This window comes from Eulemur rufifrons, chromosome 8, assembly GCF_041146395.1.
Source record: "Eulemur rufifrons isolate Redbay chromosome 8, OSU_ERuf_1, whole genome shotgun sequence".
Taxonomy (NCBI): Eukaryota; Metazoa; Chordata; class Mammalia; order Primates; family Lemuridae; genus Eulemur; species Eulemur rufifrons.
The window spans coordinates 9971094-9987244 of NC_090990.1; the positions used below are offsets into that span (position 1 = coordinate 9971094).

At 58.7% G+C, this 16151-nt stretch overlaps 1 protein-coding gene across 2 annotated transcripts; it reads right to left on the reverse strand.

Moving 5' to 3' along the window:
• Positions 1-1499: 1499 nt before the first annotated feature.
• On the reverse strand, positions 1500-15427 carry ARHGEF19 (Rho guanine nucleotide exchange factor 19). 2 transcript variants are annotated; one of them, XM_069477378.1, is made up of 16 exons: positions 15286-15427; positions 11322-11765; positions 10606-10890; positions 10388-10496; positions 10235-10311; positions 9656-9918; positions 8860-9020; positions 8600-8752; positions 8209-8338; positions 7995-8069; positions 7738-7827; positions 7408-7568; positions 5034-5192; positions 4523-4602; positions 2759-2863; positions 1500-2340 (listed from the first exon to the last, which is right to left on the reverse strand). In XM_069477378.1, the coding sequence occupies exons 2-16, from the start codon at positions 11734-11736 to the stop codon at positions 2183-2185; spliced, it is 2421 nt and encodes an 806-aa protein (XP_069333479.1). In that variant the 5' UTR covers positions 11737-11765; positions 15286-15427; the 3' UTR covers positions 1500-2182. The 2 variants fall into 2 exon arrangements, with proteins under 2 accessions (XP_069333479.1, XP_069333481.1); XM_069477380.1 differs by lacking the exon at positions 15286-15427 and having other exon boundaries at positions 1784-2340; positions 11322-11793.
• Positions 15428-16151: the final 724 nt, after the last annotated feature.

Genomic DNA, 16151 nt, shown 5'->3' on the forward strand with positions numbered 1-16151 from the left:
AGGAAACACTGAGAAACTGTCACAGACCAGAGAAGACCTAAGACGCGACAGCTAAATGCAATGTGAGACCCTGGACTGGAGCCCGGAACGGAAAAGGACGTTAGTGGGAAAACTGGTGAAATCCGAATAAAGCCCGGAGTTCAGTTAATAGCAGTGTCCCGGCGTTGGTTTCTTAGCTTTGACAACTGTACTGTGGTCGTGTAGGATGCTAACGATGGGGACAACCGTACGAGGGGTGTACGGAACTTTCTGTACTATCTTTGCAATTGTTCTGTACATCTAAAAGTATTCCAAAATCAAAAGCTTGTTTTTTAAAAATCACATGGGGTATAAATGTCAGAATCGAATTCAAATTCAAATATGTCCACTTTCTAAGCCCATACGCTCCACCCCTGCGTTGGAGAAGTGGTCCCATCCCTGTGCCATTCCACGTTAGAAAGTCATTCCCAAAGACTTCCTTGTGGATCTGAGCCTCTCCCCATCTGCCCCCGGAACCGCCCTGACGCATCTGTTTTCTTTGCCCCATGACCTTTCCGGGGGCTGAAGGACGCTCCCATCCCGCACGTGGGCACATCTCCCAGCACGTTGTTTCCAGCTCCGTCCAACCTCTTGGGCGACTTGGATTTCAGTAAACATCGGCCTCTCCAGCATCTACCCCTCCTTGTGCAGCAGCCGCCAGATTCCACTCGGGAATCCATGGGGTTCCGGGGAAGACAACGCCCCCGCCTGGCTGCTGGGCTAGAGCGTGTGACTTAGGCCAGGCAAATGGGCACACTCCGGGCCCTGGCTGCCATGATCAGCCCCGAGGTCTAATCAGAGAGAACCCCAGGACTTTTGGAATGCTGAGACAAACTCTCTTCTTCCACGTTGGTGTGATGAACAAGCCCCTGGAAGCCTTGGATAAAGCCAAGCCCGAGGACAGCAGAGTAGAGAAATGGAAAGAGCTGGGTCCTCAGTGACATCAATGAGACACTGGATCAGGCCTTGCCTGAAGCCCACCTTTCCTCTACACTTCTCAGTTATGAGAACTGTGGCGGGCTGACAAATGGCCCCCGAAAGATATCCATGTCCTAGTCCTTGAAACCTGTGAGTATTACTTTATATGACAAAAAAAAAAAAAAAAGTGTTGGGGGGTCTTATGTGATTTAAGGATCATGAGATGGGGAGACTATCTGGGTGGGCCCCAACTGCAATCACTTGTTTATCAGGGGAGGCAGAAGGAGATTTCATACAGACGCACAGAGAAGGCAATGACCACAGAGGCAGAGACCGGAGCGACACAGCTGTGAGCCAAAGAATGCCAGCAGCCACCAGAAGCCGGAAGAGGCTGGGAACGATTCCCCCTAGAGGCTCCAGCTCAACCCTGCAACACCTGGATTTTGGCCCAGTGATACTGATTTTGGACTCCTGGCCTCTAAAACTGTGAGGGAAGAAATTTCTGTTGTTTTAAGTCACGCAGTTTGTAGTAATTTGTTACAGATGCCATGGGAAACAAACATAAGAACTAATGAACTCTCTTTAATATTTAAGCCTATTTGAATCTGACATTTTGTTATTGCAGCTGAAAGCAGCCTAACTGATATACTGTCCCTCTGCCTCCGTCTCTCGCCCATGGCCAAGGGGGCACTCTAGAGAAAGACAAACCCCCGTCAGGAGGCAGCGGAGGTCCGCCCGGTCTTTAGCTGGGGAAACGGGGCTGGCAGGAGGGCGGCGTGGCGTCAGATGGCTCACAGACTCCAAGCAAAGGCATGATGGGAGTTTATTTACAGACAAGTCACAGCAACCAGCACCCACTCAGGGCTCTGGCCAGGGGAGGTGGTAGTGAAGACCCCAGATATATACAGGTCCTAGCACCCATCGGCACCGGAGCACTCCCCGGCCAGGCCCCTGCCAGAGGGACCAAGAGTCAGGCAGGGTCGAGGGCATGGAAGGGAGAGGATCCCAGTCCTTGCCAGATACCAGCAGTCACCTGTCGTGGCCTCCATGCCAGACGAAGAAACTGCCCTCAAGTGTGGACACTGAGGAGCGTGAGGACAGGGGAGACCCTTTGGAGGCCCCCTGCTCCTGTGTCCAGCCTGTGCCCTCAATGCCAGGGCCTCGGAACAGAAGTGCCAGCAGCAGTGGCCTGGGGCATGGAGACACTGCAGGCCCCTCCAGAGCTGTCCCAGGCCACGGCCACCCATCACGCGGGGGGCTCCCCCAGTTTGCTGGTGGCACTTGTGATCCGCTTGTTCTCCCGGAGGTTTCGGAGGCGGGCACTGAGGCTGCTGATCTCTTCCACGTAGGCTTGGGGCACCCACCCCTTCTCGCCATCTGCCAGGCGGACCCCTTCCAACCAGCCTAGGGACACGCAGGCCAAGAGCAGCATCAGTGGCATCAAAGGGGCAGGCACCAGGGCCAGGTCTGGGAGGGGACGCCTCAGCCCTGATGCAAGCCTTGTCTGCACCCCTGGGGCCAAGGCGACATCATCTCAGCATCCCCCAGCTCCAGGAAGGACCCTGCCTCTAGCCGTCTTTTAGATGAACTTCTGACCTGTTTTTCCTGCAGCCCCTGAGAAGGGTATTTCCCACTCTCCCCTGTCACTCTTGATCCTACAACTTTACAAGCACGAAGTTCCTACTCTTGTCTAACCTGATTCCCACATGCTTGCATAACTTTCACACACTTGCATAACTTTTCCCTGTGATGTCTTAGCCAGCTAGCTCCCTCCTGCCACCCAAGCCCCATCAGGGAGGCCTTCCCAGGAGGCCCCTCTCACCGTCACTGGTCCGGGTCCTCACTGCCAGGATGTCAGTCTTCTCCACGGTCAGCTCATCCGGCTGCAGTGCCTTGTACGTCCTAACGCACTGAACCTGGGGGTGGTCTGACAGCCCAGGGCAGGGTCAGGGAGTCCTGGGGGCAGGGTGGGGCAGGCGCAGGGGTGGGGCGAGGAGGGGCAGTGGCGGGAGGGTGGCCACTGAAGCTCTTTTCCTCTGCCCCTCCCATGCCGCATGTCCCCGTGCAAGACGTCAGGTACCCGCTGCCCGCCCTGGCTGCTCTTCCCTCCTGCCCTAGACACAAGCGCGGAGGACCCCCGTCCCTCCTGGCTTCCGTGCTGCCTCTGAGCCGCGGGCTCTCCCCTGCCCAGCTCAGTCCAGCACCTTGCTTTTGACCTCCACACCCCAACATCCAACTGCCCCTACCCAAACCTGTAACGGCCTCTCCTACGCCCCCTGCCGCTCCCTCCGGTCCATCCTTCCCTACTGGGACTCAAGCCACATCATTCTCCTGTTTGAAGCCCTCCAGGACTTCCTATCCTCTTGGAATAAAATCCAAAGTCCCCCCTCCACCCAGGGCCCACAACGCCCTGTGTGGTCTGGCGCTGGCCCTTTGCTAACTTCACCTCCTCCCTGCTATTCCCCCTCTCCCCTCGCGACTCCCCCTCTCCCCTTACTCACAGAGCTGCCACACTGGTCTCCTTGCTGCTCCTCAAACACCCTTAGCTCCCCCTGCCTCAGGGCCTTTGCACTGGCTGTTCCTCCTGCCAGGAGTGCTCTTCCCCAGATCTTTCCACGGCTGCCTCCCCTCATTCTTCAGGGTCAAGTGTCATTTCCCAGGGGCCTTCCCTGACCACCTGTCTGGAGCAGAGAGCTCACCCCCAGCCCAAGTGGGACTCCTAGCTCAAGCCAGGGAGTCTGGCCCATTCCAGACCTCAGTGCGTTCCAGCAGACCTGGTGGGCTGGAAGCATCAAAACCCACAAGTCTTGGGGCCAGACCTGGCTCGGATCCCAGCTCGGCCACCTACTGGCTATGTGACTTTGGGCAAGTTACTTAAAATTTCTGAGCCTCCATTTTCTCACATAGGAAAAATGAAGAAAATGAGTCTACCTAGTAGGGTTGCCGTGAGGATTAAATAAAATAAATGCAAATATGAAGCCCCTGGGCCCGGGCCTGGCACGGGGCAGGCGCTCAGTAATGAGTTCCCTCCCTTCCCTTCGCTACCGAACTCGGCCCTCACTCAGGAACCTTCGATGGCGACCCTGCGCCCCCTACATGCAGGCCCTCTATGATCAGGCTGCACCGGGCCCACCAGCCTCACTTCGCACCGAAAGGACAAGCCTCTACCCCAGCTGAGCAGATGCCCACCCTGCAGCACCACTCCCACCCGCCCTGGCCACTCGGGTCCCTGCCCCCTTTGCAACCCATGCAAAGACAGAGACAGACCTGGGCTCCAGTCCCAGCTCTGCCACCTGCTAGCTGGGTGGACTTGGGCAAGTCACTTTACCTCTGAACCTCTGTTTTCTAACTTGTAAACTGGGGGTTCATGGAGATGAAATGGGCACCTCTGAAGGCCTTGGCAATCTCCAGGGTGCTGTCTGTGCACTTGGGACTGGCCTGTCCTTTGTAAATCCCGCCCAGGCTTCAGGGTTCCTCAGAGCCACCCGGCCTGCCCACTGCCCCGCCAGCAACACAGCACCCAGCATGGGAGAGAGGGAGAGGGAGGGAACCCGGCCCGGGGACGTGGCTGGGGGCAGGCTGCTACCTTCCCCCTCACTGATGACCTCCTTGTCCTCCTGGGGGCTGGAGGGGCACAGGGCTGAGATCCATCGCTGCTTCTCACTTCTAGGGAAGGGGGAGGTCGAGTTGTCACCACATGCAAAGTGCAGTCGCCCAGGGCAGGGTGCCGAGACCAGGGCTGGGGGAATTGGGTATGATGCCCAGACCCAGGACCCAGGTCACGTCTGCCCCACCCTGGGGCCCACCCCACAACCCTGTTTCCAAGCCTGTGCCCACTCAGCTCTGAGCATAAAAACAGGCCCCCGTCCTGCCTAACACCTCTGTCTGGAAGCCAGAGTTAGGCGGGTGCAGAGGTTCACATGCAAGCAAGACGTGCAGAGGCCGGGGAGATGGCCAGCCCTGGGCATGACCTGCGGGGCACGCGCCACTGCTCTGCCCACCCAACCCTGCCCTCTGCCCCGCGCACTGCTCACCCCTAGGCGAGCCTTGTGTCTACCTTGGGGGGATGCCCTCTCCCCATAGCCAGGCCTACTCACTCAGTCCGGGCCCTCAGCAGGAACTGGTGCTTCGTGCGCTGCCCGTGGAGAAGCTGGAGGAGGAACACGTGGCCGGGGATGCCCTGCAGCTTCAAGCTCAGGTCCTTCACCTGCAGCTCGGCCATCTTGGCGTGGACGAAAACAGCAAACTTCCCCAGCCTGGGGACCAGGGCAGGGGAGGTCAGCCTGGCCTGGGCTCCGGCCCCGAGTGCCCACCCTCGGGATGAGGCGGGTTCTGATCGGAGGGGAGGAGAAGGGCCTGTCTCCCCCAGCGGCCGCCCCAGGGTCCTCCTTCTACACAGGTACTGCTTCCCTAGTGGCCAGCAAAGTCCCCACGAGGAATTGGGAGCTCCTGTCCTGCTGGCTCACTGACGGAGGCAGGAGGGGACGGAGACCAGTCCCTGACCCCCAGGCGCGCTTTCAACTTCTCTCTGAACCTCCCCCCCAAGCTCCTGCTCTAAAGCGCCCTCCGGACAGCTCCCTGACCGGTATACAAGCTCCACGAAGGCTGAACCTTGTCTCTCTGCTGCTGTATCTCAGGGCCTGCTGGTGCCAGGCCCACAGTTTGGGTTCCAAAAATACTTGCGGGAAGGATGGGCGAATGGCAGGTGGAGGATGCTCCACAGCTTCCTCTATCTCAACACGTCTAAACAGAGCCCGGCATCTCCGCTCCAAACTGGATCCCTTTGCGGCTCTCATGCTAGTGGGAGGCTCCACCAGTTTGCCCAGGAGGAAACTCAGACTCATGCTCACCTCTGCAACGCCTGCCCCCAACACCCAGCTGGCAGCTCCGCCTGTCTTTCCTCCTCCTTATTGTCCCTGGAAGCACCCTAGTGCTCCCGGAGCATCTATCCTCTCCTGGGCAAAGGCAAGACCTCTGGTGTCTCCCCCTCCCACCCATACTCCAAATTGGCCAGGAGTAAAGTGTCACCCCTCTGCCTAACTCTCCATGTTCCCGGCTGCCCTCAGAAAAAGTCTGATCTCTCTTCAGTGATTCACTACGAGGAAAGAAAGGAAAAAACGAAAGAAAGAAAGAAAGAAAGAAAGAAAGAAAGAAAGAAAGAAAGAAAGAAAGAAAAGTCCAGTCTCTTTACCATGACTTTCAACATCCCAACTTCCTTCTCCTGCCCTGCTCTTCTACACATCCAGCCATATTAGGCTTCATCATTCCCCAAACACACACTTTGCTCTTATATATAATACTATCATGACTTTTTTGTCCATTCCCCCACAAACTACCTCTTTACTTGTAAGGTTCCTATTCATCCTTCAAAACCCAGCTCAAATGGTCCTTCCTCTATGAAGCTTTACTGATTCTCACCCACACCAGGGACTAACTACCACAGTATGATCTCCCATCAAAACCCTGACAACATGGTTATCAGGATATATTTTCACTGGTCTGACAGCTTCTGTAAGCAGAGAACATTTCTCATTCATATTTATGTCCTCAGCACCCAGCAGATGGCCTAGTAATAACCAGTCCTCAGCAATAGCCAGTGACAGGTTATTGAATGAACAAATAAATCAGGTCTCAAACTCCATGGCCTCAAGCAATCTTCCGGCCTCGGCTTCCCAAAGTGCTGTGATTACAAGCGTGAGCCACCACGCCCAGCCCACAAATAAATCAGGAATGAATTCTTCTGATAGCATAAGATGTCCATCCTTCATCCCATCCAGCCGTAGGACTTGCCTCATCCAGAAGGTCTCCTTCGTCCTCCCGCACTTACAATGATCACAGCTAACACCGAGGAAATGTTCCCTACGTGCCAGGCACTGTGCTAAATACTTTGCATGTGTTATTTTCACACTGACCCTCCCTGTGTGTGGTCTCTATTTTACAGATGGAAGACAGGACAGTGCAGTGGGTATGAGCCTGGGATCCAGCATCGGCCAGACCTGATTTCCTCCTTGCTCCCTCTCCTGGCTCCCCCACCTCCCAGCTCCACAATCTGGAATAACAAGGGAGTCTACTTCCTAGGGAGGTGCTTGGAGGATCAAGGAGAATAATCCACACAGCGTGCCTGGCACAGAGCAGGTGCTGAGTAAACGTTGGCTGTTAGCATCGCTGTGACTCAGGGCGGAGTTGGGGCTCCAGGGTCGTGCTCTTAATCTCTGCTCTAACTGGCTTAAGCTCCGAGCAGCTTCAAGTCCTCTGCACACAGTCCAGCCCTTGACTCTCCCATCTGGAAGATGGACCTAACCCACATCTCTGCCTTTGCTTCAGGAGCCTCCAAGGCTCCGGGTGCCCTGGCAGCACAGCCTGGCGCAAGCTGGGGCTTCCAGGACCAGTGATGACCTGGCCGTGAGCCCAGTGGTGGGGAAGAAGGGAGCCCAGCTCTGATCTACCTACCCCCACCCTGCCCCGACTCACTCCTTCCGCCGGGAGAGCAGCAAGCAGTCATTGAAGAGGTGCAGGTAGACGGCCTTGCTGGACAGCTTCAACTTGGCAGGGGGTGCTGCAGGCAGTGGTGCCAGCTCCACCAGCTCCCCATGCCGAACCAGCCAGCGGGCCTGAGAGATCAGCGGGAAGATCTAGGGGGATGGAGTAGGCAAGGGGAGAGGGCAGGTCAGGCCCAGGGCCACCAGGCAGAGAGCACGGGGTGGGGAATGGGAGGATGTGGGCAGTGATGAACTGGCCTGAAGTCCCCCTGGCAAGGAGGAAACAAGAGCTGCCCCTTCACATGCCCCATCCTGCCTGCACCTTGCCCTCAAAGTGGATCCGCTTGCTCAGGTGGATGAGCTCCTCTGTCCTCTTCATGGACTGCACACTGGCGTTGCACTCTTGCACCAGCTGGGGAGGCCGTGGGTGGGTCACCTGCAGCCCTCTAACCCGGGCTCCCAGAGCCCAGCCTCAGGCTCCCGCCTGGGGACCAGAGACTCTGACGGGTGGAGGCTTTCTTAGAGGGGGGTCCAGGGGGGCCCTCCGGAGCCAAACAGCCCCTGCCCTGCCGAGCTCACCTCCTTGAGTGCGTTGAAGGCCTTGGTGGCCATGTCTTCGTCTTCAGAGCCCTGTGCCGTCCGCTTCAGGATGTTCTAGAAGGTGGGACCAGTGCAATGAGGCCGGCCTTGTCCTCCCCCTGTGACCTAGCCTGGGCACGTGCCTTGAGGGGCTGTGGAGGTCACGGCCCACAGCTCGCCCAGCCCTCTCTGCAGCCTGGTGCCCTCTAGGTACCTCCACCAGCATCTTGAGGCGGGTGATCCTCTGAAAGGGCAGGATGAGGAAGGAGGTGAGGGGCAGACGCTGGCACACGGGAGACTCCTCCAGGCGAGCCAGGATGCTGGGGAACCTGGGGTTCTCCAGGCTGGAAGATGGGGAGAGTTCCGGAGTCACAGGTGGCCTGAACTCCTGGGATCCATGACCCCAGCCACCCCACTGGTTCTTCATGTACCTTGTCAGCACGTCCTTTCTGCCACTTGGGATTGGTCTCACCTTACCCTGGTCACAGAGACCCTTTCAGGGACACCTTCCCTCCCAGAGTCACTCTTCCTCACCCAGTCCTCTGTGCCTACACCTGCCTGAGACTCCCTCCATCCTCCCCCCACTTCAGATCCCCCAGCCCTACAGCAGGCGTTGGTAGGTGCGCTCCTGGTAGGCTTGGTTGGTGACGTAGGGCAGGTAGACTCGGCGGAAGGCCGGGCAGTGGTCCAACACCACGTCACACACGCTGAAGCGCAGCACATCTGCCTCCAGCCGCTGCTCCAGGTCCTGCAGGAACCTGAGGGGTCAGGGAGGAGTCAGGGCCAGGACAGAGATCCCAGATCTGGGTGCCAGTCAACAACAGGCTTGGTCCCGGCCCTGGGCCAGGCCACACCACTTTCTTACCTCTCGCTGGTGCTCTTGACCTCGGGCAGTTTGGAAAACAGCCACTGCTTGTCCTGCGCCCCTAGACACTCACTCAGCTCGGCAGAGCCTAAGAAGTGGCCCACGGCCACCGACAGGCTGTGGATGTAGGAGGCCTCAGACGTGATCAGTTCAAACTTGGCCTAAGGGAGGGCCAAGGTTGAAAGGGCTGAGCCAGCCCACCCTGGACGCCCCAGCTTCGTAGCCCCCAGCCCCAGGACGTCATCTCCCTAGACCCAGCCACGCCCCGCGTTCCCATCACCCCTCCTCTAGCCCCACCCCTAATCTGGCGCTGGGCGAGCCCGGGGACCTATAACTTGCTGCGGGCAATTGTACAAACCCAACGGGAGCCCTCGACCCCGCCCCTTACTCTAGCCCCGCCCAGGATCCCGCCCCAGTCATTCCGAGGTCCCGCCCCTGGCCCCGCGCCCACCACGCGTTTGCCCTCCCAATGGCTCCGCCCCTCCCCTGGCCCTGCCCTATCACGGGCTCCGCCCCTCACCGCCGTCACCGCCCCCTCGTCTAGCTTCACTCGCTATTGGCTCCCCTGCTTCTCTGTCCTCACTTCCAGCCAGCCCCGCCTAGTGAGGTCCTAGCACCCACCCTCCCCGTTGACAGTCCCGCGGGCGCGCCCCTTTTTGTGGCCCCGTCCCCTCATGGCCCGGGTCCCAGATAAGTCCCCGATCACGTACTGACTCCTGGCCCGCCCTTCTGTCGCCCCACCCGCTCCGGGCCCCCCACCCCCGGCGGCCCCGCCCCGCCGGGTCCCCGCGCCCACCTCCTGCAACTTGCAGTCGCGCAGGCTCAGCGTGGCCAGCACGCCGCTGCCGCGCACGTCGGGGATGTCCTGCCACAGCGAGAAGGTGGAGCCGCGCGCCGAGCGCTGCGCGCGGAAGGAACTGCTCGGGGAGAGGTTGGCGCGCGGCGGCCCGGGCCCCTCCTCGGCGCCCTCGGCCTCGTCCCCAGGGCCCTCCTCCTCGCGCTGCTGCCGCCGCAGTTCGCGGGCGCTGGCCACGTCGCTGTACTCCTGGTAGAGCACGGCTGGGCGGGGAGAGGGCGGGGAAGGGCTGTGGGGCGCCCGTCGGAGCGGCCCGGCTCCTCCCCGGCGCCCCCAAGGGCCCGCCTCACTTAAGCCTTTGCGGAGGCTGGGGTATCTGGACACAGTGAATGCATTCGCTCACTCATTCATTCATACCATAAACATTAATTGGGCACCAACTGCATGCTAGTCCCTGTGCTAGATACTGAGAGTTCGATTCTTTACCTCTCACACAGTCCCTACCTCCGAACTCTCCAAACCCCAGTTTCCCAGTTTCCACATCCCCAACCCCTTCCTCCGTGACCCCCTCCCACGTACAGTTAAGGAGGAATCGTGACTGGCGCCGCTCACTGGCGCTCCTGGTACCCAACGGAGGCTCTTCTTGCGCGTCTAGCCTAGGAAATAGAGTGTGTCAGGGCCCTTCCTCACCTGCACCCACCTGGGACCCCAGCCCAGAGAGGGCGGTGGTACCTGGGCTCGGGCCAACAGCCATGGCCCTCGCTTGAGTCAAGAGGGGCTGGCAGCGACACATTGTCCACCCGCATCTCTACACCTCGCGACTCCCTTCCAAATGCTTTCCCTGGAGAGGGAGAGGGCTGGAGGTGGGTGGTCTGGAGAGTGGCCCTTGACAACGCACCGCAGCTGACAAGCACCCTGGCAGTGTTAGGGCCCAGGGGAGGAGCTGGTACCTTCCCGGGCTGCTCCAGTGCCTGATCCGGGGATCGGTGTCCTGGGTGCTGAATTGCGCCCCAGGCGCAGAGAAGAGTGCAGACGGGTCATCAGCTCAGACGCCGAGAAGCGCCTCCGCTCAGGCCCTTCGAGGTTTGCTCGGGTGCACCCAGGCAGCTCCCGTGGTCTAGGCTCCTCTGTGCCCAGGGCCTGCTCCTGCACCGCCTGGCCAGGCTCCAGGAAGACAGCGTGGGCCTCGAGGCTGCCAGCGGGCTCTTCACGCTGGTACACCCGCATCTTGCGCCCTGGGGGAAGGGGGTGTGAAAGCCCAGACTGGCACCCACTGGGGCCTCTCCAACCTCTCTGGTGCTGCTCTGTGACCCTGAGCATCTGGGGTTCACAGGCCAGGCCTGAGGAAGAGGCGGAGTTTCTGCTGGCCTCTGGTCCCTAGAGCAATGTAGTCAACAAGGGGGGGTGGAGACAGCACATTCCTGACTGCAGTGGGCAAAGGGTGGGTAAGGGGCCAGGGTACCCAGGATGGTGACTCTCTTGCTGTGCATGCAACCTTGGACAGGTCACTTGCCTTCCCTGAGCCCTAGTTTCCTTATCACTAAAACCTACCAGTTATCCTGACTTTGGGGGGAACTTAGGGCTTAAAGGGTTCTAAAAGAGCCATCCAGCACCTCCCCTGTCCACCCCACAGGGCCACCTCCCCCCGCCCCCCGGGGTGACTCACAGGCTGACTTCTTCTCAGAGCCATGGCTGGCCCGGCGCTGTGGCTGTGGATGCTGGGGACTCCAGGGTCCCTCCAGAGCTGGGGGCTGGGCAGCAGGACAGTGTGGCCAGCTGCCAGCCCTGCTGGGCCGCATTCCTCCACTGGTGGAGATCTCTGTATCTGGGCCTCCTGGGGATGTTGGCCATAGCAGCCCTTGGAGAGGAGCAGGGGTCCCCAGGGACCAGCGGCTGCCAGGAGCCCGCAGCTCCTCGGGGGTAACAGGGAAAAGGTCCAAACACACAGGGCTCGGAGGCTGCAGGGTGGGCAGCTCCGCAAAGGACAGACTTTCCTGCTGGCACACAGCTACTGGGTGGCGGGCAGTGCCAGGTGGCCCAGCCAGGTGGGACTGGAGGGTAGCAGGTGGCCCACAGTCCATTCCTCCTTTGCTCTGCCACCCACCTGGGCCTGCAGGAGAGAAGGGATCAGACCTAGATACAGGACAGCAGGGCTGGCCAGTAAGCCACCATGTCCTGGAGGCCTGGACAAACCCTTATGTACAAAGGTGTGCACACATCGTACAAACACACTCACACATCTGATTATATAGTAATGGTTACGCTTACCTGGCACTTCCTGAATGACAGACAAGTACTTTACACATATTATCTCATTTAATCTTTACAACAACCCTATGAGTTGACACTGTTATTACCCCTATTTTATAGGCGAGGAAAGTGAGGCAGAGAGGTTGTTATTTGGTAAATGGCAAAGCCAGGATTCTAAGCCAGCCACTCTAGCTTTCAAGTCTGTGCTTTTAACAACCTTGTACTTTCTCTAACACACGCTGACATACAGTCAGACATACAGATCCAAACATTTCACACAAATCCATGTTCCAACATACACAACCACACATGTTCCCTGGGTACACACATGGACATGCACACGTTCATAGATACACGCGGATGTTTCAAACTCAGGCTCACACCTTCACAGACACACTTTTTTACACAACTACATTCACACAGACACTTTCTCACACACACACTGACCCATCCGATATTTACACGCACACCCAAGCTTTCTCACACTCCTGCTCCATTCACATGCACACCAGGACACAGACACAAACACACAGGCCTGCAAGTCCTTGCTTTGGTGATGTCCACCCCGCCCCCATGCCCAGAATTGCGGCCTTCAGTGCTGAGTGGTGCCCACACCCATGCCAAGCTGGCTGGGAGGGTCACAGACTGGCAGGCAGGCCACCACCCAGATCAGGCTGGGCCCTCCCAGAGAAGGGCAGGGAGGTGCCCCAGCCCCCCAGCTTGGGGGGAAAGAGGGGCTTCCCCCCCCAGTTCCCAGCCCCTCTGATGGGCCAGGCTGAATGGGTCCTTTCTGGGCAGGAAGTCATCCCCTGGGAGTGGGAGCGGGGATCAGGACAGGCCTGATGATCCCGGAGCGGTCCAAGTCCAAGCCTCACAGTCTTTGCCCTGCAGCCCTCCACTGGGCGCCCTCGGCAGCCCCTCACCTCTCCAGCCAAGGCCCGCTGCTGATGCTGGTCGCTGCTCCGGCCCGGGGAAGCCCTCTCTCTGCCCAGCTGGCTGGGGGAGATCCCACCCAGACAAAGAGTTTGATTCATCAAACCCTGTGGTGAGGCAAGCAGCAGGGAGGGAGGAGGGAGCAGGCAGCGGGCTGGGCGGGGGCCTACCCTAGCCGGGCCTCGCTGTGGGCAGGCCGGGCAGCAAGGACCCCCCAGAGGCCCCTCAGGCCAAGGGGGCAGTGCCCAGCCTGGCAGGGCCAGGAGACCCAGGAGCCAGAGACTGAAACAGACCTAGAGAAACGGAGACCATTTAGACAGCAACTCAGCAACCAAGACCCCAAAACACTCAAAAACAGAAAAACCACAGATGCTGAGACATTCAGGGACCCAGAGATGGAGACAGAGACCAGAGACAGTGAACATTTCAGCCAGACCAGATATTCAGACACAGATGGGAAGCCCAGAAAAACCCAGGGAGACAAATGGGCAAACATTTCATGCCCATGGAGCTGCCAGTCTAGTGGGGGAGCCAAAACAAAAAGTTACAATCCAGGTTGGCCAGGGCCAAGCCAGAGGAACCATCAGAGTAGGGTGCTGGGCTCAGCTCAAGCTGGGTACTCTAGGAAGGCTTCCTGGAGGAGGTAACAGCTAACTGCTGCATGGCTGAAATACCCAGGGATCCAGTGCACATAGAACAAGCGAGCCTTGGTCTGAACTGTGACAGCATCAGAGACCCTTGGAGAGAGGGAGGGAGGAGAGGACCCAGTGTGGGACAGCTAGGTCTGTGGGGGGCCCACTCTCTCTGCACAGCCCCTCAACTGCTGGGAGGGTGCAGAGAAGGGGCTGGCTGCCCCTAAGTGTCCCTCCCTAAACTGGCAGCTCTAGCTAAGCTTGTACCTTTGGCCTCTGTCCCGCAAGCCTGAAGAGTGCCCATCTGAACAAACCTCCCTAAGCCTCAGTTTCCTCATCTGGAAAATAGGATAGTCAAGCAGCTTCCCAACGCTCATGTGAGAATTACCAATAATGCATGTAAAGCGCCTGGTGCACAGTGGGAGCTTGTCATTGATAGTCACCCTTGGGAGTATTCTTCCTATCCGCAGTCCCCTCTAGGGGGTGGGGGCCGTGGCTTGGGCCTTCACACAGGTGGGGAAGATGAAGCAGCGAGGGTACAACACACACCACGCTGTAGGAACAGGTGGAAGGAGGCACTGCCCACGGGACAGGTCTTTCTCTCCCCAGGAATCAGAAGTCCTAACACAGAAGTCCCACTTGCTCTGTGGGCACACATGTGCAAGCATGTGCACACGCCCCTGCTCCCTGTATTCTGGGAGATTCTCTCTATTTGAATTCTGGAAGCTCCCAGAGGGCAAGGAGGGACACCCCCCATCATTTGCAGGGATAAATAAGCAAAACATTGAGCCCTTGGGGCAGGGGCATCCCCATTAAGGCCTCAGAGGAGAAGGCTGGGCCGGTGTGGGGAGAGGGGAGGAGGAAGGCTCTCCGGGGAGACAAAGCTGGAGGCAGGTCTCTAGGGGGAAGTCAGGAGTGCATCGGCCTCCACCTATGCCCAGGCCAGGGGACAATGAGAATGAGCCATCTAGGTGTGATGCCAGCCCTATGGCCTTCCAGGATGTGGCCCACCCAGCCTCAGTGTTGGAAATCTAGGTGGGGCAAAGCTGTGTTCGTATTGTGTGTAGCTCATCTCTGTTAGAAAAAAATGAAAACAAAATAAAACAAAACAAACCTCAGGAAGAGAACTGGCCCCAGGTACAGGGACATTACCTGCCCAAGACATGATCACAGGATGGAGACTCTAGTGCCCACCAGGTCATCCTGGAACCCAAATGAAAAACCTCCGCCCAAAGTTCAAGGCTCGGTGTTGACACTGACCGGCTGCATGGCTCCAGGCAAGTCACAGCCCATCCCTTGGCTGGCCTCAGTATCCCCATCTGTAAAGTGACTCCTAAGGGACTCCCCCAGCCCCAGACGCTCTCTCTAAGAAACCTGTCATCCTAAGTGTCTCTGTAGGCTGAGAAGGATGGGCAGGGGCCAAGGAGAGGACCACCCAGTGGGCACTGCTAATTACAGAGGACAAGGGGCCCACTTGGCCAGGCTGCCAGAAAGGGTCCCTGAACACTCCCACAGTCCAGGAAAAGCACCTCTGGCCTTCTGTACCCAGCTTTTCCCTGCCCCCTCCCTGGTGCCCCTTGCCCTGCTGCCCAGAGGAGCAGGGACCCTGCCAGGGCCCCTCCGCCCCTTAAGGGACAAAGCCAAGTGGGAGGTCATGACTGGGGAGGAGATCCAGGCCAAGCAGTCTGCAGAGCACCAGGAGGCCATAAGTGGGTCAGGGCCAGGATCAGAGGCCAGGCAGGCAGCACAAAGGACTGACTCCGGGAAAACTGGCGGGAGGAGAATGGGGCTGCTGGCACCCGGTTGGGGCCCTACCTCAGCCAGGGAGCTCCGTCCAGATGCCAGCACGGTCCAGGGCTCCAGGACACCCTGGGGGCTCTGGGGTTGCAGCCAAGTCCTCAGGGGGCGATGTCAGCACGGCCCCTGAGCAGGGCAATGCAAGCTCCTGGTATTGTGTGGGGCAGGGAGGGGGGTGGCCAAGGTGGAGGGAACCTCGCAGCGAGGCAGGCGGCTGTCTCAACGTGCCTGCTCCCCGCCCCCCTTCCCCAGAACCGGTTAGGCCAGTCTGGGGTACAAGAGGGGGGCTGGAACAATGGGAGTCCTATGCCCAGGTGAGGCTCTCAAGGACCCTAGAACTAAGTCCTGAAGATGGGGGAGGCACTGGTTCTGCTCCCAGGAGACAGGTCACCTCTCCTAAAGGTGAGGCATGTCAGGGGGCTTCTTGGGGGTGGAGAGAATTCTGGGAGCCTCACAGAGAACCTCCCAAGTCCTGGACACCTCAGAGACCCTGAGAACTCTGCTGACCCTCTCTGAGCCTGATACTGCATCTGTAAAATGGGAACACCCATCTCTGTGGTTGGGAGATGGAAATCTGAAAGTTGGTGACACATCTGGCATCATCACGGCCACTCCTCACAAATGACCCATCCTTTCCCACTGCCTAGAGTGACTCTAATCACCACCTCCAGCGGCCCACTCCACCACGAAGCCTTCCCAGACTCCAGTCCCCACCGACTGAGCCCTCAGTAAAGCAATGCAAATAGCCAAAATTGAACCAGCACCCCGCCCCCCACCCGTAAGGAGGGCCTGCTCTGTCTGCGCCATGCAATCTTCCCAAGCCTGTGAAAGGGGGAGCTGCTTTTCCCCTAATACTACCTGCTATTTATTGAGCAGCTGGCAAT

What these genes read in the sequence shown, in the direction of transcription:
- ARHGEF19 (XM_069477378.1), bottom strand. Translation starts at nt 11,736, where the DNA reads ATGGACTGTGGGCCACCTGCTACCCTCCAGTCCCACCTGGCTGGGCCA. An exon ending in GCCTCAAGATGCTGGTGGAG is followed by an intron (nt 8,070 to 8,208) that starts GTACCTAGAGGG and finishes CCCACCTTCTAG; the next exon opens with AACATCCTGAAGCGGACGGC. An exon ending in GGATCCACTTTGAGGGCAAG is followed by an intron (nt 7,569 to 7,737) that starts GTGCAGGCAGGA and finishes CCATCCCCCTAG; the next exon opens with ATCTTCCCGCTGATCTCTCA.